This window comes from Dermacentor andersoni, chromosome 8, assembly GCF_023375885.2.
Source record: "Dermacentor andersoni chromosome 8, qqDerAnde1_hic_scaffold, whole genome shotgun sequence".
In the NCBI taxonomy this organism is placed as follows: domain Eukaryota; kingdom Metazoa; phylum Arthropoda; class Arachnida; order Ixodida; family Ixodidae; genus Dermacentor; species Dermacentor andersoni.
The window spans coordinates 138,915,283-138,939,458 of record NC_092821.1 but is presented as its reverse complement, the minus strand read 5'-3'; the positions used below and the strand labels follow the sequence as shown (position 1 = coordinate 138,939,458).

General features: G+C 45.2%; 1 protein-coding gene and 1 long non-coding RNA gene across 3 annotated transcripts in view; one reads left to right on the top strand and one right to left on the bottom strand.

The window, feature by feature from the left end:
- LOC129383369 (uncharacterized) overlaps positions 1-8,282 on the bottom strand; it is a 90,057-nt gene extending 81,775 nt beyond the window's left edge. The window contains exons 1-2 of the long non-coding RNA XR_008611276.2: positions 7,804-8,282; positions 5,060-5,182 (exon numbers count right to left, since the gene is read on the bottom strand). This is a non-coding gene — a long non-coding RNA (uncharacterized lncRNA). The remainder of the gene's footprint in view (positions 1-5,059; positions 5,183-7,803) is intronic.
- The window catches only part of LOC126525956 (neuronal-specific septin-3-like), an 81,095-nt gene extending 60,791 nt beyond the window's left edge, over positions 1-20,304 (top strand). For both annotated transcript variants that reach the window (XM_050173954.3, XM_055067832.2), the window contains 8 exons: positions 4,433-4,606; positions 9,322-9,471; positions 10,707-10,788; positions 12,004-12,141; positions 15,867-15,984; positions 16,645-16,740; positions 17,318-17,466; positions 18,181-20,304. In XM_050173954.3, the coding sequence (XP_050029911.2) occupies positions 4,433-4,606; positions 9,322-9,471; positions 10,707-10,788; positions 12,004-12,141; positions 15,867-15,984; positions 16,645-16,740; positions 17,318-17,466; positions 18,181-18,319 (1,046 nt within the window). In that variant the 3' untranslated portion in view covers positions 18,320-20,304. The remainder of the gene's footprint in view (positions 1-4,432; positions 4,607-9,321; positions 9,472-10,706; positions 10,789-12,003; positions 12,142-15,866; positions 15,985-16,644; positions 16,741-17,317; positions 17,467-18,180) is intronic.
- The last annotated feature ends 3,872 nt before the right edge of the window (positions 20,305-24,176 follow it).

Here is a 24,176-nt window from a genome sequence, read left to right as displayed (position 1 = left end):
GCAAGCTCAGTTCACGTAACCGAACATTCTGCAACTTATTGCACGCCTCCGGTGCGCTCCCCCTCGGTCTTTGAAAGCCCGGGCACCGCGCTGTTTACACCCGAGATGCGGACGCAAGACAGACAAGACACACAACGACACTGGCGCGCGCGATGATGAACGACGCGCCGTCTCTATTTTTCCGGCCACCGCCGCGTCTTCTCCGCGCGAAGCAGCTTTTTGGAACAGCTGTGCAGGCGCGGTGACATGCGCACCGCCGACGAGAGGCCGACCGACTTTTGCAGTTCACAACTCCGAGAGAGCGAGCCTGGCTTGCTGCAAAGCCGAAGCCCGCCACGTTCCCTCTCTCTGTCTCTCTCTCAAACACACACGTACGCACACAGACACACACGTGCACTCCTTACCATTCCCTCTCCTCCGTACGCTAACGTTGCCTCTCTCTCTCTTACTCTATCCTTCCCTCTCCTCCGTACACTAACTTTGCCTCTCTCTCTTACTCTACCCTTCCCTCTCCTCCGCACACTAACGTTGCCTCTCTCTCTTACACACCCTTCCCTCTCCACCGCACACTAACGCTCCCCCTCTCTCTTACTCACTCTACCCTTTCCTCCCCCTCCGTACACTAACGTTGCCTCTCTCTCTTTTACTCATTATATCCTTGCCTCTTCTTCGTACACTAACGTTCTCTCTCTCTCGGTTACTCGCTCTCCCCGTCCCTCTCCCCCATATCGTTTTTCGCGCCTTCTGGCCGCGTTGTGTTACGCGCATCCGCTGACCCGGCCGAGGTGTATACACATCCCTGGCTCTCGTCTGCTGAGGACGGGCTCGTGTAACGAGATGCTCGTGTGTGTGTGTGTAGGCGTGCGCGACACGGCGCGAAATTGGACGGACGCCCAATGAGATCACGCGTTACACGCGACGCTCGGCTATATACGTATCGCATTTTTATATACGCAGCACAGTGCGGCTGCAAGCGCGTGACACGCGCTGACAGCGACGACGCACTTTCTTTTATACGTGGACTGCGGTCAACGGCGCATGCGCCGACAGTGGGATGGGTGAGGGGGAATGGGAAGAGGGATCGGGGTGTTGTAACTCACCCCCCCCCCTTCTTCTCCTTTTCCGGAAATTGTCTTTTCGAGATGAATACGCAATTTTAATTAATTATGGGGTTTTACGTGCCAAAACCACTTTCTGATTATGAGGCACGCCGTAGTGGAGGACTCCGGAAATTTTGGCCACCTGGGGAACGTGCACCTAAATCTAAGTACACGGGTGTTTTTGCATTTCGCCCCCATCGAAATGCAGCCGCCGTGGCCGGGATTCGATCCCGCGACCTCGTGCTCAGCAGCCCAACACCATAGCCACTGAGCAACCACGGCGGGTGAGATGAATACGCAGTAGAAGCGCTCTACCTGAAGGGTACAAGAGCCTGTCGTGCGTCTGTAAAATCACTCTTTGTAATAAAGGCCGCAGTCCCCCGACCGAGACGCCGAATTTTTTTTTTTTTTTTTCCACCGCGGACTTGCTCAAATACAGATACGGTTGCCAGAAACGCTTGTCGTTCAACTACGAACAGAAATCCCGGGGGCGCTATTGAGTATGGTACACCGCTTTTAATAACGCGAATGCACGCAAAACATTCTTTCGGTATTTTTATCGGCATGAAGGGGCCGATAAAATCCGTCCAACGTGCACTTCTATGCGAGCCTTTTATGTCACATCTTGGCGACAATCGAAGGCGGAATACCAAGTGCGGATTCCACCGGACACTGACTGCACACTTTGCGCCGAGATGAAACGGTGCGTGTTCAAACAGTTACATCTACGTGTCATGGCAAAAGCGTGTAAATCGGTACCTCGCGCACTGCTATCTCTTTATGTAGCTTTGTTGAAGAACCATTTTCACGGAAAAATCGGAGATAGTCGGGAGAGGCCCGCGACCTGCATCATTATCATTATGCCCGCTGTACAGGACCAAGGACTCTGTCAGAGATCTCCAGTTACCCCTGTCTTGCATCGGCTGACCAGATATGCCTGCAACTTTCCCAACCTAATCGCATCGTCGTGTGCTCTGCCATCCTCGACTGAGCTTTCCTTTGTTGAGTTGAGTTGAGTGGTTGTAGGCTACTGGTGGGATTAGCCTTGCAGTTGCTGCCGGCAATTGCTCCACCGTAGCGACACTTAAAATAAATAAATCACATAGAGCTTTCCTTCTCTAGACACCGATTCTCTAACTTCATTACTACTGAGCTAGCTATCTGCCATACGCCACCACGTCGCCTGTCTAACTCCATTTCTTCATCTTATCAACAATTTCCGCTACCCCCGTTTACTCTTATCCGCACCGCTGCATTCAAACAAGGTCACGAAAAAAAAAGAGGTTAAAGACTACAGATTCTGACATATAACTATGTGTCATTCGTGCCTCTTCGCCACGACTAAGAGAACCAATAAATCGGTTTTCACTGATAACATATTATTTTTTTTTTCGGAACTATACTTTTGTTATTCCCGCGGTAATCGCGGTTAATTATTAAAGGAGAAAGTGAACGTTATCGATCTTTTTATTTTTATTTCTTTAATTTCGCGCGGTAACTACAGCCCCGGCATCAGTGTGACGTCACAAACTGGTCTCTCTTTTTGGATTTGGGCCGTCATAGCTAAGTAGAAGTTGTTGAAGCTTGTCAAGTTGAGGTATCTTTACCAGAATACAGTGTAGTCGAGAATCACCGATAAATAAAATAACGAGGCCCGAGCCGCCCGTATCACGTGACGTCACGGCGAACTCCGGCTTGATCTTCCAGCGCGACGACTACACCAATCTTTCGCTTTTGCGACTTTTATGGCTTACCACGCCTCTCCCAACCGCAAGAGATGGGCATTTCTGGCATCGAAGAGTAATTTACCAATACAGCCCAACTTATTATTTCTTTCACGCGCAAGCCTAACTGGCCAGCTCTTCAAATCGGCGGTGTCCGTCTGAAGCCGCGAAGCAAGCGAACGACGAAGGCGGCTGGAGGTGAAGAAGTATACGAAGGAGCGCGCTCAGCGCGCGGCAAAGCAACGCCACCTGTTGGAATGTGTAGGGAACGTCGAGCGCAGAGGGGTTGGAGAAACGAGGCGAAGTGCCGCGGAGGAGGAGGGTAGTCGGAGGTGCGCTGGGTTGACCTCCTCTGGCAGCTGCTACAAGGTTTGTTTGCGATGCATACGTACGGGGTTCGTCTCGTGATAACTTTGTCCTCGCGCGCCGTACGCTGTGTGAGCAAGTGAAAGCGTGCGGCGGTGAGCCGACGATGCAACACCATCTAGATAGCACAAGGCCTTTTCACTCCGGTCCTTGACGTCATGCCAATGGCCCGACCACCATAGGATGTAATGGAGAGGCCCCCGAGTAGGCAACGGTGATTTTGACGTCACCGCTTTCATCGCGCCATCCTTGGCAATGAAAATTCTGGGCCAGTAGCATGACGTATTGAACCAGCCTTGTGCTATCTGGGTGGTGTTGGACGATGGTGACACAATCTCGGTTGCGCTAAGGTTGCGCAAGGGAAAGAAGCGCGCTGTATTCCGTCGAGCGCATGGCACCGAGAGGAGGCCTTGTACTTCGGCCACGCGCGGACTTTAGCTTGAAACAGATCTGCTTTGAGGGCAGTCTAGAAGGGCCGACGGCTCGTAGCTTTGCGCGCGCTGTGTTCTCATCGCTCAGTTTGCGTTGAAGCGAAAACAGGAAGGTCACTCCGCTCGCTGCAGCTGCCGCGGTTTCTCCCACGAGCGTTTTGACACCGAGTGTCCGCAGTCGTCGAGTGTGGATTGTTCACGTTTGATTGTGCGCGCTGACAACACGCTAGGTAATTTAGATAGTAGGCGAATGCTTACAACGGGGCGTTCTACTCCGGCGGCTGCTGCGTATGGCGTGGCCCCGCGAGCCCTGTTTTGAATACGATCTGCGATGCGGACAGTGTAGGCGTCTAGGCGCACCGAGGGGCGATGGTGTAGTGTGCGCTGTAGCACCTTTGCGCTTACGCACCACCCGCATTCACGAAGTGAAACGTCCCTGTAACTAGTTTTAAGGTGTCCATTTAATGACGCACATGGTCCTGGTGTACGTAACACGTGCTCCTTGCTACTGCAACACCGTAAAATAATTTACGCCCCTATACGCGAGAAAGGGTGTAAATAAAGTATATACCGATTTACACCATTTGTCAAAGTTGTAAATTACTTTACAGTATGCCACGCTGTGTATACTTTGTGAGCGTAGGGTGCCTCGCGACGCGATTGGCGCATTATTTCTCGCCCGTTTCCTTCACCGCAATAACCAGTCACCAACGGGCATTGCCGTCTCTGCGCATCTACGTAGAGGACGGTGGCGCAGAGTTTTGGTCGGTCCTTTTCTTTCTCTCCTCACACGCGTACTACGTCATCGCAGGCGAGCTGAGCTTGGACGACTTCGTGCTCGTGATGGCGGACGCCCTGACGGAGACCACGCACTGGGGCAGCCTGAAGACGGACGTGGCCGGCTACGTGGGCATCGACACCCTCCAGGAGCAGATACGCAAGAAGGTCCTCCGCCGAGGGTTCGAGTTCAACATCGTCGTCGTCGGTGAGTCATCCTTCCGTCGTCTGTCGCGTGTACACGTGTTTGTGTGGGTGTGCACTCAGATGACCGTTATCAGCTACTAGACACCGTTATTACCGCATTTTCCCGTAAGTCCTTGGGTTACTCAGATATATATATATATATATATATATATATATATATATATATATATATATATATAAAAACTTCGAGGACACTAACGTAACCTGCTGGAATGTGTAGGTAGTCGAACGCAGTGGGGATGGAGAAACGAGACGAAGTGTCGCGGAAGAGGAGGGTGCTCGGAGGTGCGCTGGGTTGATTATATATATATATATATATATATATAATGTTACGAAGCGAAGTGAAGCAGTACAAAGAAACGGAAATACGGCGCGCAAAGGCACTTTAAGCCCCTTAAAAAATATGCGAACGCATTAAAAACAAACGAAGTACCCACATGCAGGCACAACTTACTTTAAAATGCGATGTCTCATCGTGACCTTCCGGGGTGCCAGACATCCAGATGGACCCGCCGCGGTGGCCTTGCGCCGCCGAGCTCGACGTCGCTGGTTTGGTCTCGGCCGCGGCGGCCGCATCCTGCGATGGGGCAGGAACGCAAAGACGCTCGATCGTGTACGGTGCATTTCGGACGCACGCTGAAAAAAACCAGGCGGTCAAAATCAATCCGGAGCCTTCCCCCCCCCCCCCCCCCCCCGCCCTCAATACGGCGTGCCTAAAAAAAATATTCCCAGATATCCTTAGCTATCGCCTAAGAGACGCGAAGGCAAAAGCCTTGTTAAGCCTACTGCAATTCACCTTAATCCACCGTAATGCACTTTAATCCACCCAAATTCACCTTAATCCACCATAACTCTCCTTAATCTACCTTGATGCACCTCAGTCCAACCTAATCCTCCTTAATCCACCTAATTTTCTTTAATCTACCTTAATCCACCCCATTCCTCCTTCATCCACCCTAATCCACTCACTGATCAATCAGGAATTAACTTTGCTAATCATTAATAGTCTCACACACGGCTGGACATGCTTTTTGGTTCGCTTCTGGCCTACCTTGGGTCCCGTGATATTTTCTGTACCTCACAACGCGACCGTGAAACATATATTTCAGTCAAGGTTGAAGACTGGGCGTGTTGGTATAGCATATTAAAGGCTCGATGGCGCAACATTTGGACGACACACACACATTTTAAGGCTTTCGCCTTAAAATCAGAGCGTGGTTATGACAACCGAAACCTCAGAAGCAGTATCTTCACATTTCTAAACCGAAACCATAAGCGTCGTCATGTGGATGAATCACATGGAGTGGCACACGATGGCGGATGCGGGTATGAAAAACGCTCCTGCCCTCCCGGAGGACCGCGGTTACACGCGCTGCGTGACTCTGCTTATCATCTGTCAAGCCGAGCGGGCCGATTTCGGCGATAACAGCGCGGCAAAGAAGAATGGAGAACGAAACGAACAGTTAACAAAACAAAAACACGTCTTGCTTCCTCCGCATTTCAATTCCAACATACGCTTTTACTGCGTACTACACTGAGTGGGAGAAAACGCTCTACAACCTCGGCCAGCGGCCACGCTGCTAAAGCGTAGCCTATGGAGAAAGCTAATGATAGGATGCCAAAGCGCGAGCTATCCTATTACAGCACTCATTGCATAATTGATTTTATGGGTCCTTACGTAAGGATTTTTTTTAAACAGCATTTCGTAGTGTTTGGGATGATCGAAGGAATGCGTACAGAAACTAATATCTGGACGCTGAGTGCAAATCTTGTCGGTAACGTTAGGGTTGTCCAATACCTAAATATTTGGCTGCGCGTGTTAAAAAAAAAAAAGGAAACAAAGAAAGATTTTGCGCTCACCGCTGCACTGCTCTTGCTCAAATTTTGCAGAACGACCGCATATTGGCGTCGACTTCGTTTAATATAACATTTGGCACGGTTAATTGCCTGGTTTCTAAGAAAAAAGTGCAAATTTGCCTCAAGCATAAACTTGTATCACCACCTGTCGTCTGCTGCAGAAAGCAGCGTTTCAGGGAGGACAGTCGCCTGTTCCGTGGCATCTGCTGATGCCACCAGAAGAATTAACGCTTTGCTGTCCTTTGCGAAGGAGGCAGGCATCCTCCCTTTCACCTGATCTCTTACGCATATCTTAGGCCACGGGCCATCCCTTTTAATAAAAGTTTCAATCAATCGATCGATCAATCAATCAATCAATCAATCAATCAATCGCCTGTTCCAGGAGCGGGCAACGCGCGGCAGCCATCCCTGAAACGCTGCGCTCTGTGCAGACGACGGCAGGTGGCGACACAAGTCTGCGCCAGGGCCGGTTTTTCAGACGCCGCTTTTTCCCATAGACAAAAACAAGTTTATCATTTATGCCTTAAAAAATAGGCGACTAATCGTGTCAAGTGTTATACTAAACGAAGTCGACGCCAAAATGCGATCATTCTGCAAAATTTGAGCAAGAACAGTGCAGCGGTGAGCGCAAAATCCTTTTTCTGAACACGCGCAGCCAAATATTCAGGACCCTCTATATTGGACATTGCCGTGGTCACTACCAGGGATTCTAAACAGCATAAAATATATGGCTATATGGTTTTCTGGAAGGCGAAATAGCGTAATCTGTAAATATGGAAAATAATCTGACACAAACGCACTCCGCGCCTCAGAACGATATATATACATATATATATATATATTGCAATGAAGGGGGTAGGGGCAAAGCATGCATGTCATGCAAAAGCAGCACTAGAAGGCGACAAGTGTGCGCTCGATTGAACAGAAACCCCCTTCGTAACTGCGCAGTCCCGCCTGTTGCGTTGGGCCATCAAATTCCATAAGTCGATTTTAATCTGCACAGTGGCCAAGCTGTTCACCAACACGACACCGCGCGTCAAAGGCCACTTACCTCATCACTTCTGCTCCCCCAATCGCTCTTTATCTATAGTTCTTTCGGAAAAAGTTGTTTTTCGACGAGTTGTCTGCGTGACAAGGAGAAACTTGGCTCGATAAAATCTGGCCCAAGGACCCGCGACGCAGCTGTTCCGTCACAACAGAACCAACTAAAGCTTCGTTGCGAGATCTAGACTTGTCATCATCCGCCTACACGACGGCACTTTGTGACGATCGACTAGCGAAAGTATAGAATTTGAATTCCGGACAAGACTCGTGCGCGCGTGAGAAGGATTTCGCCATTACCTGTTCGCCTGACGAACGTCGCTGTGCCTTTTTCCGGGGACAGGGCGTTGTTCCTCGAAGCTTTTTGCCGTTCTCTCGTCGAAGGGAAAGACGCAGTAAGCACAGAACACACGTAACAAACGCAGATAAATCCTTCGGCTTTGAGGCACCGTAGTCCAGGCACAGGTTGAGGCACGGAAGCGCGCCAAAAGTTCTCCGTCAGGTCACGTGACGTGCGTCCAGAAGTGCAGAAGAAAGCGCTGGCTGTCGCCCTAGTCGCCGCTTAGCTTCTGAATTAGTTTTTTGTTCGCTTCGACAGAAAGTCTAGTCAGACGCTTGAGTGAACCTTACTTTAAATAATAGGGTGAGCAATTTTCGACACTGCTTTGATGGTAACTTATGCAACGCGACAAGTTTGTCGTAGTTTCGGTTTCTGAAAGACTTCGTATTTAACATGCTCGCGCGAACTTTGTCCTTTGTTTGATGGACTAATTGTCATACGCAACTCTCATCTTACATATAAATGAAACTACCTCTTGAAAAACCACTTCCCTATTATATATATATATATATATATATATATATATATATATATATATATATATATATATATATATATATATACGTGTGCACGGAAGTCAACTTCATATAAATAGCGCTGGCTTCTTTCCACTGCTCAGGTGCTCAGTAGCACAGTCAAAAGACCGTAGCACTGCTCAATGCATCGGGAAAAACACGTGGTGTCATATTTGTAACACTGTATCAACTACAAGGTAATCTGCATTTTTATGATTGCCGAATTTGGGGAAAAAAATAAAAAGAACGAATCTCGCATTATAATCGTGCAAATACAGTAAGGGAGCAGAAGAGCCAGTTTCATATGTGCATGCATCTTTTGTCTTGCAAAAATAGGAGAGTCGCAAGCGGCTCGTACAACTGGTCACTGTGTGCAAGCATTTTACATAAGTAAACACAATGGTCACTGGAGCTAGTGTCCACTGGTGTTTGTGTCAATGCACTGGTGCGCGGTGGTGTTCACATTTCCTTTGATAAAACTTTTTTCATCGTCTTTCATCTCATCTCATATTTCATCTCAATTTAATATTACGATAACCTTTCCACATTAGTAAATTTTAGGTGTTTTTCTGTGAACTGAACTATTCTGATGTGACTACAGAGGCTCCTCATACTTGCCACAGGTCATGCGCCAACTCTGAATTACTGATAATTTTTATAGATTTGCAACTCCACATTAAAAGTTGATGTGGCGTGTTCCTTTCACATACTCTTAAGTGATTGTGAAAGCTTTTCATTATTTATATTTATATTTTCTCTCATTTAGTGGTTCTTGTTTGCTCGTTCATTTGTATTTGGCTACGACATTATTGGGCTAGTGGGCTTTTCAGTAGCCAAAGTTCCCATGCTGTAACAGTTAATAAACAACAAAAGGCACACGTGTCAGGCTGCTTAGTCACAGCAAGAATCCGTCGAAGCTTCCTAGTGCAAATTTCAGCCGTTCTTTTTCTTTGCAAAATGCAGGTAGGAGCGGCCTGGGAAAGTCAACGCTCATCAACACCCTTTTCAAGGCCAACATCAGCCGGAGGTCGTGTACGAAGAAAGGATCTGAAGCAGCGGACACGGTTCCCTACGTCATTCCCAAGACAACCGAAGTCAAATCAGTGAGCCACGGTGAGCGATGCACACCTTGCACGTCGGCTCAGCAGCCTGGAAAGTGGAATATGTGTGTCCCTGCAGGCAAAAGTGTTTAACTGGGAGCTACCGCTTTAAGTTTTATTACTATTTCATTATCATTTGTAACCTCTAACATTAGGAACAGCCAGGCATATACGTGTAATAACAACTGCTGCCAGACAAAAAAAAAGAAAGAAAATGTCGCATTTAGATTGAGCAGTGTTGTCTGAACTACACTGCAAGGACACAGTCTTAAACAGCACTTTTTGCATAGTTAGCACAGCAAGACACGTGTGGGGCATAGAAAAATGTGCAAGAGCTACCACTGTCTCCACACGAATGCAATATGCTTTCTTTAATGTAAAGAGGAAGCAGAGGCGGTGCCACTGTTTTTCTCCGCTAATGTGGGGGGGAGAAGGACATGATTTTTCATTTTCGTTGTGGGTACAGGGAGGACACCTTATCTCTTGGAACTATACGTAGTGGAAAGAGGGGCAGGGTGAGGGGGCAGGAAGGAGTATTGGGGAGTTTGCTGCCCCCTTTAAAGCCACCCCTGATGTAAACTAACCTTGGAAATAGGTTTTAACAGAATTTCATGATTTAACAGAACTTCACTCAAGACACAGGGAAGCGAACAAAGATCCCTGGTTTACTGAACTGTTCAGCTTATCAAGGGGTTTGGCTTAACAGACACCACCTCAAAGAAGTCTACATACTGTATTGCCAAGGTGACTCAAAGAAATGCAAGAAGCGTCTCGCTCTTTGCTTCGGAAGCATACAGAGGTAAAATAGGCAATTGTACTGAGGAACAGTGAAACATGCATTAGATATACATAGTCCTGATCCATTCCAACCTGCATTTGCGCAGGTTATTAAACCTTGCCCAGCTCTGTTTCACATCACATTGTGCCGTCAATTCATAATGAGCCTTTAAGTTACTACTGCAGTTTTCAAACTGAATATAATATGTACTGCTACGTACTTCACTGTGTACAATAGCTTTTGTGCATTACACCTGTTTTGTGATGGACAATTGATTCCACACAAAATTTTTGTCCATTGAACTTCCTGGCACAATGTAGAGCCTAAAACAACGTTACAGCTGGCATGTGACCATTTGTGCCTCCCAGCTGATACGGCGTTATAAGTATGAGGCTTAACTTCAGAGTGTAGGCTTTCACACAGTGCTCAATTCTCTCATGCTAATATTAAATTTTGCCACTGTACTGCAGTGATCGAGGAAAAAGGCACACGGCTTCGGCTGACTGTCACGGACACACCGGGCTTTGGCGACCAGATAAACAATGAGAACTGGTAAGCATGACCTTCACTGAGCCAGTATACCTACCTGCTTTGTAATTATTGGGCAGGATATATGCAAGTGCACTGATGTGTGTACAGAAGCTACTCTTTCACGAGTTGCAAGCAGGCTATAGTTTGTCATTGCACAAAACTATAAAAAATTATGTCTAATCCCTCAAATATAATGTTAACGAGACATTGAAATGAAACTTAGCTGCTGTTAACGAAGTGCAATATGCTGTGCATGGGCTAATGTGCAGTTAGGTTAAATGTCTATGTAAGCTGACCATATGGATGCTCTTAACTAAATACGTGAAACAACTGCATTTACACATCGAACAAACAGCATTAAATAGGCTGGAATAAGAGTTCCCAACTTCTTATATAACAATAAAAAAGGAGAAATGTCCATCTCTAACTTTCTATTATGCATTGCGAAAGGAGAAAATTATTGCCTAGTGTGAATACGCTAACTATGGATCAGGGGGCATTCTCCAATGTAAGATGCGTCTTGGAGGTTTTTGCTGCGACTTTGGAAAGCACTCATTCTTTACAGGCAGAATGAGATCTAGTATATGTTGAAGAGGAGATAGCATGCTTGCTGTTGCAGCTTCCTGGAGTATGCACAGACTCGCTTTCACCCTAACTTAATGGCTTAGCTAATTGTCACAAATATACTACATGAGGTAGCATATTGGTTGAGCAATGCCGGCGCCACCATTACAGTGCTAACCCTACCTGTGCTCAAACTAATCATTCACGGAGTCATTCAATTGCACTCACTTATTCATTTACTCACTGTGCTTCACTCAACTAACTGACTGGCTCACTAACTAGCTAACTGGCCAGTTAGCTCATTGACCAACTAACTAGTTGGCTGACTGACTGTCTAGCTAGATGAATGACTAACTAGCTAGTTGACCGACCAACTAGCTAGATGACAGAGTGGTTGGCTGACTGATTGGCTAAATAACTGACAAACTAACTTGATAAGTGATAAACTAACCAGCTGACTGACTGATTGACTAGCTAACTGACTAGCTAACTGACCAACTAGTGAGTGACCAAGCAGATGACTGACTGACTATTTGTCTAACTGACTATGGCTAGCTGACTAACTAGCTACATAACTGATCAACTATCAAGCTGAATGGTTAACTGGCTAACTGACTAGCTAACTTATGCAACCACTTTTAAGGTATCACTGCTGCCTCGTTTCCCTCACAGCTGGCTGCCCATTCTGGAGTACATCAATGAGCAGTACGAGAAGTACCTCAGCGAAGAGCAGAGTGTCACACGCAAGAAGCACATCCCAGACACACGGGTCCACTGCTGCCTCTATTTTGTGCCCCCTTCAGGACATGCGTAAGTGTGTGAAGACACGCCATATGCTCTCTCAATGTGCAAATAATCCTTTCTTTATGTTTAAGTGGTGTAGAATTGCTATTTGAGTTTAGAGGGTAATCATTTGGGACCTGTGTGCAGTCAAAGCTCATTATAACGAAGTCACACTTATCAAGGAATATACCTTCGTTATATTCTATATTCATTATAATCATATATTCCTTGCACGCTAATATCAGTGATAGAAATGTTAGCTTTACTTTGTTTCATTCAATAATTCGTTATACCTACATTCATTATATAGAACTTAGACTGCACTTTTGGAATGTTCAGACCTCGGCAGAAAAGGTTCCAGCACCTAAACGGTATATTATTACATGGCAACTATAAAAGCTTCCCCTTTCTGTTCTTGGTTGTTTGGACAATACAAAAATGTTGAAGTTTTTTTACTTGAATGCATACTTGGGTGCTCTCTGTCCATAGCACCGTTTGTTAAAATATAAAAAGCTTTATTCAAATGATGCTCTTGCTTTGTAGCACCTAGATATGATGAGAGGTGGTTTCGAGTCGCTATGACTGGAGGATGTCGAAAGTGGTTTGCAGATGGCTGGGAGCGCAATTCAAGACAACAATTGGTCGACTTCTGAGTGCAGCCTTGTCCTGCCGGAATGTCACCATAAGGCACAATCGTTTACGAAGACAATGGGGTGTGAGCGACTGACACTCGCCTATGCTCCCTACGCCTCTATGCAGTTCAGATAGGCCATTTATGATGACAGACCAGCAGCCAATGTAGAACAAAAATAATAGCATTACAATAGTGTAGCGAAGTGATGCAGCCATTCGATATCTGACGCATCAGCTCACCAGGGAGACAAAGATGAAAGGGGATAAGCTCTGGCAGGGGCAAGTCCAAATCCGCAGGTACGATGACGAGAAGTAGCATTTCAACAACTAGGTTTATTCCCTTGGTATTTACTTTAAATTTAAACACTGTACAAAATACTGACAAACAAAACGATGTCATACCCCCGTCGTCGATGGCCTGCCTGACTGGTCTGGTCTCCCGTGGTGAAGTTACGCCGTACGCTGCTGTCTCCTTGCTCACCTCAAAACTACCCAAACTATTCCTTAAATAAGTTTGCGCAGCATCCAAGGGACCCGCGGACCCGCGGACCGCCGGGAGGCGCAGGCTTCTCCACCAATGGGTTATTTTGTTACTCCGACCAATCAGGCAGGCCGACATCATCCAATAATCGTCAGCTTTTAAGGGGCCAAAAAATGGTCGCGTCAACACTCCGTATACAAAAGCACTTCGACCATAACTAATCAGCATTTTGACGCCCGGGACCGCCGAGTGTGGGAAGAAGACGCGTCATGTGCATGTAGTGACGTCTCAGGTGCGGCGGCATCGGTCGGGTGGGAGTACATGCCCGCGTCGTCGTTGCTGTTATTTTGGTACAAAGGCTTCCCCAGCGTCGAGGAGCCCACAAAATTCCCGGAAAGAAAGAAAAGGGGCTCGCGGTGAACTTTCTTCGCGACAATAGCTTCTCTTTTCCTGAGCTGGCTGGCAACATCAGACTGTGGAACAGCTGTGATTACTAAACCTGCCTGTAGCATAAGTGCACACAGTTTACAGGTCCAGTTGAGGCGGTGGACATTAATTGCACGAGAAATCACAGTAAATACTGTATGTACTCATGTAAGAGTTGCACATCATTTTTCTTTTTTTTTTTTTTCAATCTTCACGAGGTGCAGCTTTTAGGCAGGAGTGGGCCATTGTGGTCAAATTTTTTTTGGCTGCGTGTAATACGTACCCTTGATTTCATAGAGCAAAAGGAGCGAATGCTGTTGTTTTCACAATGCACATATGTGTTCATGAAAGCATGCCACGCAGCTGGTACTCATCTACAGTCTTCACTAATGTCCCTGCCACCGATCCTCAGGTTCGAGTCAATAGCACACTGGTCAATAAATTTCGTCTTCAGTGCCTTCCCTGGCGTTAGACATGACTGTGACATCAAAGCCTTTCGCAACTGTGCGCGAAGATGGCGCACAACACGCACTCGGAATCCAAGAGCATGTACACAAGCTGCGATGCTCTGTTGAAGTCTTGGAACTCTTTACCTTGTTTTCTTGTTTTTGAATTTTGGGCTGCCAAGCTGGGGATGCAGGTTTTACACGAGTGTGGCCTCTTAGTCAAGTGTATATAGTATTTAGATAATTTGCGAAATTTCATTGACATTTTAACAAATTATTTTAGGACATGCCACAATTTATGCACTGAAGCTGGCGAGTTATTATATCACTTTCAATGCCTCGTGCAAAGCTACCAAATTTTTTAACAAGGGCTGCTTATTGAGCCCAATGCAGGGTAAACTTAACTCGGACACTAACAAATTTACTCGCACAGGTTGGAAACACAATTCAAAGCTGCTGCCAGCCTCAAAATTCTTTCTACATGGATATAGATTGTAAACATGCCAGCTCCAATGTAATTATAGTGAGAAGTTAATTAGTGAACATTTTTAATTAGTCATTCATGCATTTCAATTTCGTGTTGGACTCTTTGAATAACGCAGCTCAGGAACTAGAATTATGCTGTTTGTAACAGGCAATTTATTTTTAAAAAGCATATCTCTGAAAAAAAATATAATCATCTAGTATTAGACTGGGTGTAGGCCAACCACATCAGTACCTAACATCTCTCACTGCTTATGGTTTCATTTTCCTCATCTGAAGCCTCTTAAATATTTTTCCTCGGGGAATGCGCACTCCAGCTCATTTAATTGCTTGTGAGGCGAACCTCGCCATGGTGAAGTTGCATCCAACAAGAAAATATGTTCATTATAGCTGGTATTCATTACAAGCATATATTTGTTGCATGCTGATATCAACAATAAACATTTTAGATTTACGAGTAGCTTGCTATATCTGAGAATTAATCATATTCCTGTTTATTATATAGAAGTTCGACTTATATGGGTGTCGCATGGAGCTCATGCAATCACAATCGAGCCCAATCTAGACTGGATTTCTTGATTGCGATTGGCTACTTCGAGCAGGCTGCGGGAAGGAGCCAATTGTGCTCGAGAATTGTGATCTGGATTGGGATCGACCGTGATCGAAAGTGGCCATGTGACATCGATATTACCTTTCTCAGCTGCACTGAGAAATGTGACATTCATAACATGAACTTATAATGGACATTACATTCATTAAGAACATAATGACACCTTAAAAAAAAGAAGAATTGTTATAGCATATGTTTCATTGTACATGGACTTTGCAAGCTGTGCACACTTAAACACACTTTCCGATAACGAGGCACCATAATAATATAAAGAAGATGTGCAACCATTAATATAAAGAAGCCATGAAACCAATGTGGAATTAATGGTGGGAGTATATAAAATATTTAGTGAACTGCTTGAACTGCTGACGTGAATGGCAGGTTTGTGAAGACATCGAATGCTTGTTGTGCAAACGATAGAATATAAGGAGTTGTCATTTTACTTGCCTAAAAGGACGCCAACTAGGTATTTAAGGAAAGTCCCAATAGCATTCAAATCCAACAGGGGACATAAGGAAACAGTCTAGTATAATAAAATAATCAATAAAATAAGGAAAACACCTGTTGTCTTTGTAGCCATCTCGTACACAGCCCAAGGTGCTACAACACGAAGCACATAACAAAGGATCAATGATGCACCTGCCCCTGTAACAATGTATTGTTTCCTTTGCAGCCTGACGCCTCTGGACATCGAGTTCATGAAGAGGCTTGATAAATGCGTCAATATTGTTCCAGTCATAGCTAAGGCTGACACGCTGACCCTCGAAGAGCGGAGCAGCTTCAAACAGAGGGTGAGCTAATGTCCTCAAAGACAATGCTTGTCAGTGTCTTCTTTTACTCTAACTGCATCCATGTTCTTTCTAGAAGGTGTGCTGAAGACCACTGTGTAGTATAGCTGCAGGGAAAAATGTCATTGGAATACATACCTGACACATGCTTATTTGCACCTGTGTTATTTCCTGAACATGAAACATTTGAACATTTTTTTGAAGCATTATCACATTTGGAATGCTTATACCACAATTGCCACACAACATTTGAGGGATCAGCTGCTGTTGGTAGCGTGTTGAAAACTTGGAACAGTCGCATTACAAAGATGGAGTCTGACTTTGAAACAACACTGAAATCCTTCACTTGTTCTAGTTTAGTGCTGCTTGAAATCAGCGGAAAATGAAATATAGATAATGCTTTTTTTTACATGAAAAAAAAAAACTGTGCCAAAAGACTACATCTATGTAGCATTGAGATTTGGTTAGCCACTACACCGTAATAACGAGCAACGAGTTCATCAATATAAAATATGAATAGCCATGGGCATCAAAGGGCTAGAACTATGTTTAGGACTGGTACATTCTTAACTAGCAGCAAAAAAAAAATAAAAAAATTATGTGGCACTGCTTGAAATTTCTGTGGAACTGCAATATAACCGGCATCGTTCCTTTTAATCTCAGATCCGAGAAGACCTGCACAAGAATGGCATCAGTGTGTATCCCGTGCAAGAATTTGAAGATGACCCTGAGGAGACTGTTCTCAACAACAAGATCAGGGTAAGCCATGGTGATGGACAGTGCCAATTCAAGACTGCAATAGACTTCGAATAAGTGCAGCACTAGAACTGCTAGTAAATTGTGCCACTATCAAGCTCACTGGACTGTCATATACATACAAGTCACAAATCGCTGATGAAGTGGGTTCCCCCTGTCGTGGCATCTCGCCTTGCCAGGATGAATATCAGTCTTGCTCTTAATTCTGTCTTTAGAATGTTTGAAGTCCAAAAGCTGCAGCTTGTCTCAGTGTTCCTATGTTTTTCTAATGATTTAAAGAATGCAATTTCACAATTGTAACGTAGGATCGCGCACGCATCAGGGCATTCTGAAATATAGTATAAATATATATACTATATATACTATATACAATATATATAGCTATATATATAAGCTATACGTATAACTATATATAACTTAGGAATTATGTCTGCTCTAGCTCAATGGCATTGAATCTGGGTGTCTCATTAGAAAAAAATGACACACACATTGAATGGAGTATTTAATAGTGTCACAATGCAAACAGTGCGTGGAATGCAGGTTAAATTGTAGGCGATTAATCCTCCTCCTCCCTTGGCAGGCCTCCATTCCGTTTGCTGTTGTGGGCAGCGACAAGCAGCACACAGTAAACGGTCGCACGGTCTACGGCCGGCAGACTCAGTGGGGCCTTGTGGAAGTGGAGAACCGACACCACTGCGAGTTTCCTGACCTCAGAGATATGCTCATCAGGTGAGTGACACTCAATAATTGGGGTCGCATTATATGGTAGCAGCCACTAATTATACTACAGGTACTGAAAACACCCTTTCATTGGTAGCCTTCAGCAGAGCGCGAATTTTAGCTCATTCAGTGCATCCTTAAATGAAGAAATTTCAGAAGATATGATAGCAGACGACCCACACGAGCACTCACGGAAAAACTGTAATGTTTATTCGTGGTAAAGATCAACATATGTGTAAGCATCAGCATTCCTAAACACTGTTTTTATGGAGGGGATTGATTGATTGATTGATTGATTGAGTGATTGATTGATTGATCGATCGATCGATCGGTCGATCGATCTCAGCAGTTCAAAGCAAGATCTGGCCACTGAAGAATGCAATGTGCAGGGGTACAGATTAACTTCAACCACTAAGGTTCTCAAACATTTGCCACAATGCTGGCACACACAGCCTGCACAGATGTTATTCGCTCATTGCTTTCATCGAAAACGTGGCTGCGTCAGTAGGGTTGTGATTATATGGCTGCTGAACCATACCGTCTGGCCAAACTGTAAGGATATGTACTTCGCAGAAAATGGGGTAGGGCTGTGACCCCATATGCCGCCTTCAGTTTCAATATCACTGAGCAAGCTTGCTAAATCCACTCTTTGCACGTCTTCTCTTTGCAAGCCGTCGCTGAATTCCTGTTGGGTCACTAGCCCCCTTCATTTCTTTCTGCCAGGACTCACATGCAAGATCTCGTAGAAGTGACCAAGACAGTTCACTACGAGAACTTCCGCCACGAAAGGCTACAAGCGCGCCACGGTCACATTAATGGACACGGCATCAACATCGTGAACCTGAACGAGAGTAGCCTGTGAGGTGGTGCATCCGATTGTCCGATTCTCCCTCCGCCGACATTTACTTGCCTCCGACCCCCCCCCCAAGCACGCTCCGGGTTTGTTTGCTTGTGGACACGTGAAGGCCACTTTCACAAGTTCTTCCTCATCTCTCAGGGGACAAACTCTGTCAACAAAAGGTTTTGAAATTGTGACGTCTCCTGCATTCCGTGCTAGGCGCTCTGCTATGAAATTTGGCAGTGTCTTATGGCGTGACGCATTTCAGTTTGGCAGTGGGAGCAAGGCACGAAATCACGACAAGGCAAGAATTTGGCGAGTGTATTAAGCATGAAGCAGGTTCAGATGAAATGAAGCAATAATGAAAAGTGGACGCACATGCATACAAGCAAAAATTACAAAAAAAAACCGAAGTCTTACCTGCATGCGGCTGAAAAAGAACGCCACTTCTCTCCCGACTTTTATTAATTATTAAAATCACACATATCACGGCTAAGCTTTCCGCATCTATGCCAGTTTGCGGAAACTCCTGAGTCTCTTTGTAGAGTCACAGCAATTGTGTCATTTATGTGATGGTGTGAAGGAAATGTGATCGTGGATGTCACGTCTGTGTGCTAGCTAGGTAAAGCTATATAGGAACCAATGTGTCACCCTATGAAGCGTACTGTTCTCTGTTTGTATCTTTCTTCCAGTGGCGTAAGCTTAAACCTTGGAGGTTTTTAACATTTTAGAGTTGTGTCTGTACTGCAGTGCCTGTGTAGAAGCTGCTGTCAAAACTTGCAAGATCTCAGTGAAAACAGGAAACTGCAATTTTTAACCCAGCATTTCTTCAGCGTGCTTCCACTTGACACTACAATGAGCGTTACTGAAACACAGTGCTTACTTTATGCAAGAGGTGGCATTGCAGTAGGCATGGCAGAGTTTAAGAAACGTGTCGAGTCAAAGCTTATTTGTGAATGCTAGGGCTGTTTTCACCTACTGTCTCCACTGCCATGTTAAATAGCCAACCGCATTGCCATGTCCACGAATTGGACAGCTTCTTTTATTTTTTTTTTGCAAACTGTTTTTACGTGTTGTGGCAAGAATTGCAGATGGAGCGATTGCTAATTCACGCCAATTGTGGCCTGTGCTGTGCCAAAAAAAAAAAAAAGATGCAGCATTTCGCCGAACTTTTGTGCTCACATGTTTGGTGAAAACCAGAAGTGCTTAATGATGTTTACAGGTGAAAATGGTTGCCAAGCTCCCGTTCGCCTTGCGAGAAAAAATTGACGAGTTTGCTCCATCACTGAATGAATCCCACGGGTGGCCGCTGAGACTGCCTGTTGGGGTGACAGTCTTTGCTCAAGTAAACCGTGGGTCTTCTAGTCATAGCTTAGATGTCACAAGACGTGACACGTGGAGTCACTATCTGTCAATGTTCAGTCTTCAGAACAGGCTCAGCCCTGTTCTAGCACGTTCCGAGAACTGTGAAATGTGTGCTATCAGTGCTGACACGATGCTAGCTGTCACACTTTTGCTACAGCTACGGAGAATGTCAAGTCACAAGATATGGAGTGATGCGGCGAAGATAAGACTACCAGATTTGCAGATTGAATGTGCAAGCCATTCACAGGGAAAAAAGATAAAAGAAATTCATAGTTCGAACAACATTGTGGGGAACATGTGTTATGCAAATTATGTGTATCTTGCAAATTCCTCAATATACGGCAACCTTTTAAAACATCTCTTCTCGCACACAGTCACCCTTGCTGCCATCTATACTGCAACTGCTGCTTTCTTTTCTACCAAGTGATGTATATAGACCACTTTAATTCGGCTTGTGGTTGGTACTTCAAGTCTTTAAATTTCTCGGTCTTTTTATGTGCAGCATTTTCTTATTGTTGAGCATGGTTTGCCTCAAGTCAACACAGTTGTTCAAGTGAAATACAAACAGGGTGATTCCAAAACATACAGCGACCTACACGTCTACTGTAACAAATTAAAAAAGAACGTCTTTCATTTGCAGCCACCTTTGTCACCGGTCAAATTTTAAACCAAGGTCACATCTTTCTTAGGCTGCAGTGTTCAATAACATACTTGCCACTTGCCTGATTTAAGTGGAAGAGAATTTGGAAGCTGCCACTGCCTGCACCTTTTGTCAGGGCAGAAGTGAGTAGCTGTACAAGTAGTGGACTGTGTGTCACTGCCTGTCAGCAGCCAAACAAAACAGTGCGGATAGTGGCAGCAGTGGGAATTGCTCTAAAGAATGCGTAGCTGCTGATTTTAAAAGCCCGTCTCACCTTCCCACTCTGGTGTTTCAAGGCACTTTTGTCTGGTTGAACACAGAGCAGGGTCGCTATATTGTAGCGATGCCTTTTTCGATGCTATTGCCTTGTTGAACTTTTTAAGTTCACGAGTGGCCAAAGCAGTGGTTACCTCGGTTAAAGCATTGGACACCACCATTTGCGAATATGAAAAGCACGAAAGAGCATTAGCATCGAAAAAAGGCATCGCCACAAGATAGCGGCCCAGCTCAGCCCACACAGCCGTTCCTTCAGAGCCGCTATCCTTGCTGCTTTCTTTGCCACCAAGTGGCAACATCACTTCATTCCTCTGCACAGCAATTTGCTTCTCTGATCACAATGGGCATGGATGACAGCAGCTTGCAATTTTTTTCATTTTTGGACGAGCCAGAAACAAAAATGGCCATCTTGGGTAACACAGTGCAAAACTGACACCAACAATTGTCCGTGTCATTTTTGCGCTGTAGTACTTAGGATGAAGCGACGCCAATGTAAGTTCTGTTAACAATGCCAAGTTTGTAGGGAACAGTGAACTAAATGTGTCACACGTTATATATAGTAGTTACATACAGTGCACAAAAAAAGAAAGGAGATCTGTTAATGGTTGTCAGAAGCTGGAGTTAGTTTCCTCTTACAAATAAATGGCAGTTCACCACACAACAAACCTCAAATCAATTGCACTGTTGTGGCGATATACCTGAAACACAGATCCCCAGACTTTTCTGTCACCATACGAGTTCTATCCCCTGGTTTTCATTTGCACATGACCGTGTGACCGTCTCGCTATTTCTGCAGAGACCCCACATTCTGTTTCACAGTAGTTCGTCTGGCACAGGAGTTGAGGCTACAAGGTGTGCTCTGTCACTGAAGGCTGAGCAGACCATGCGCTGATGTTGAGAGACAAAGAAAGTGCTTGTTAAAGGTTTAGATTGCCGATTAAACTAAGCCACATTAGGCTTGATCAGTACCTGGGAGGATTGACTACAAGGGAATGCTGGATGCTGGTAGAACAGACTCTCAGGCTAGTTGATTTGTGAGCAACAACTTGCAGTGTGCAACCATGGAACTTGAGAGTGCACATACAAACGGTGCAAAAATAGATGTATCTGCCAGTTGGAACTGTTTGTAGACGTCTGTGTTGATTCATTCCAATGTTGCACACTGCAAGCTATATCGAACGCTGATAGCTTCCGTTCTACGGTTTGAGAGGTTAGGCGCATTATACATAGATGTGTGCTTAAGGACAATGTAGACAAGGAACGAAAAAAGACAAGACAAACGCCGGCTAATGCCAAGTCCAGAATAAATTTTACTGGATTCTTTTGTTCATCTTGGGTCCATGTTTTATATGTCTGACCATATAGGAGCCTATCGCCCGACCTTTCAAACCATTGATTCTTACCAACTTGCTCAGCCTTTTGTCATTCTAAGCTAGTTAAGTGTCACACTTGAATGAGACAGTCGGGTGTCTGCAGCACAACACATGTCACACTGTAGATATACGCATTTGCATGGTTGTGCTTATGATTGACTGGCGTCAGCTGCAGCTTGGATTCCAGTGCTACATTACTGTCAAACAAAGCAGAAGCACTGTGTGGTCATGGTATGATCACGTTGACCCCCGTGTTACCCATCCAGTGTGGTGGTATTTCCGACATTCATAAATCTGCCTCATGTTGCTTCTTTTCCCATCACCCCGTGTCGCATGTTTGTAGTGTTTGTGTCTCTTCTCTGCACCCCATCCCTTTCACGCTGATAAAATGAATCAAGAAACGCAAGTTAATACTTCCAAGGCATTGTTGTCATGAAATTTCTCTATGAAGCAACATTTAAAGGAATACTAAAGGTAACTATAAAGTCAAGCTGGAGTAGTAGATTACACCTGTGAACAACTATCAGCGCTTGTCTTGTGCCAAGACATTATTACTCTGGCTATGCAAAAACTGCGATTAAAGACATGCGTCTTTTTCTCACTTACCTGAGAAAACGGGAGCAACGTCATACAAGTGTCAGCACAGAAATCTCGGGGGGGGGGGGGGGGGGGGGGGTTATGCTCTGACGAGAACTGCTGCCCTCGGCGAGTCAGACGGTAGCACCGAGACGCTACCACATTCCCAGATGGGCACTGATGAAGCTCTGCAGGTTCTCGCTTTGCAAGAATTCAACAAAATTGGACAAACTGCGTTATCTTTTACGTTCAAATGGAAGATGTCATTTTATTTATTTTGCTAATTTTTATATGCTCACAGACAAATTGTTATCTTGAGGGTTTATGCCGACGGGAGTTGGACCTGCTGGCGCCACTAGCTTCTCAGATGTACGTCGCTTTGCCGTTCACGATGGCTCTGTTCTCGGCAAGAATGGCACACTGATAATTCTTGTAGGAAAGTAATAAATCAATTCACCTTGACCCAATTGATGCCTTTACTGTTTCTTTAATTCTGTGGTCTTCCAAAAGAAATGAGAGCATCCGTTAGTAACTGCTGCAATTTGAAACAGTGCAATGGCCACTACTGGTGGGCCTGCCACGTACAGCACTGTTTTAACACAATTGTGTTGCTTAAGAACCATTGAATGAGATTACAGAAACAACACAGCTATATTTTTAGTAGGAAGAGTCTTTGAAGAGGTCTTATTTTTATGCAGCATGTATGTGTGTATGTGTGTGAGGGTGCTGAAAAGATGTCTAATAAAATAATCTGCAAAGTATCTTACAAGCAGTGTCTTCTGTGTCTTGATTACTTTATCTCAGCACAACACTCACTTGCCCCTTAAGTGCTCTGGCATCACAGCTCCTCTCAATGCTTGAAGCCTAACCACTGACATCAGCTTTGTTGAGCTAGCAATAAATATTTAGAGGGAATAAGTTGCAAACCTTCCCAAGGCAGTGATAGCTGGGGGGCTATACTGTAAGAGTCCACCTAGTGGACTGTCCATTTCGGCCGCTGCTGATTGGCTAGGGCCGCCCGTCTCCTCCTCTCCCGTACAGCTGCATCCAATCAGCAGTGGCCGAAATGGACAGTCCACTAGGTGGACTCTTACAGAATAGCCCCCCTGGTGCGACAAGTACAACAAAATGTCAAATGCTCCAGGGAGTTGCCGCTAAGTGTGTCACTTATTGTTGCCACTTCAATACGAGAGCCAATTTCGTGATGCCATACGACAGAGCTCCCAGCTGCAGATTCACTCTGCACTTAACCCTGTTCCACACTTCTACTCGGCAAGGTACATCTTGCCAGTATGCGAGAGAAACGTAGCTCCCCTAAGGTGTTTGTCTTGAGAAAATGCAGAGGTTAGCTGCAGCCAGCCAAAAATGAAATTGCTCACATTTGCAGGTACAAGCACAGGCATTACCTGAACATTTTTGGGACAGTTAAAGCAAGTGGCTTGGTTAAGTTACTAGCTACTAAGAAAGCCATGCTTCATCCAATCCTTCCTGAGCGGTCTCATTGCAGTAACACGGGATAACCAGTGTACCCAGTCTTTGCACAACGCACAGCAACGGTGCTTCTTTCTTGGCTGGTTGCACCAGATAACGAGATGCCCAGCAGATATGCATGCTCTTCGTCTAAGGGCAATTCAGGCAAGGCTGGAATTTT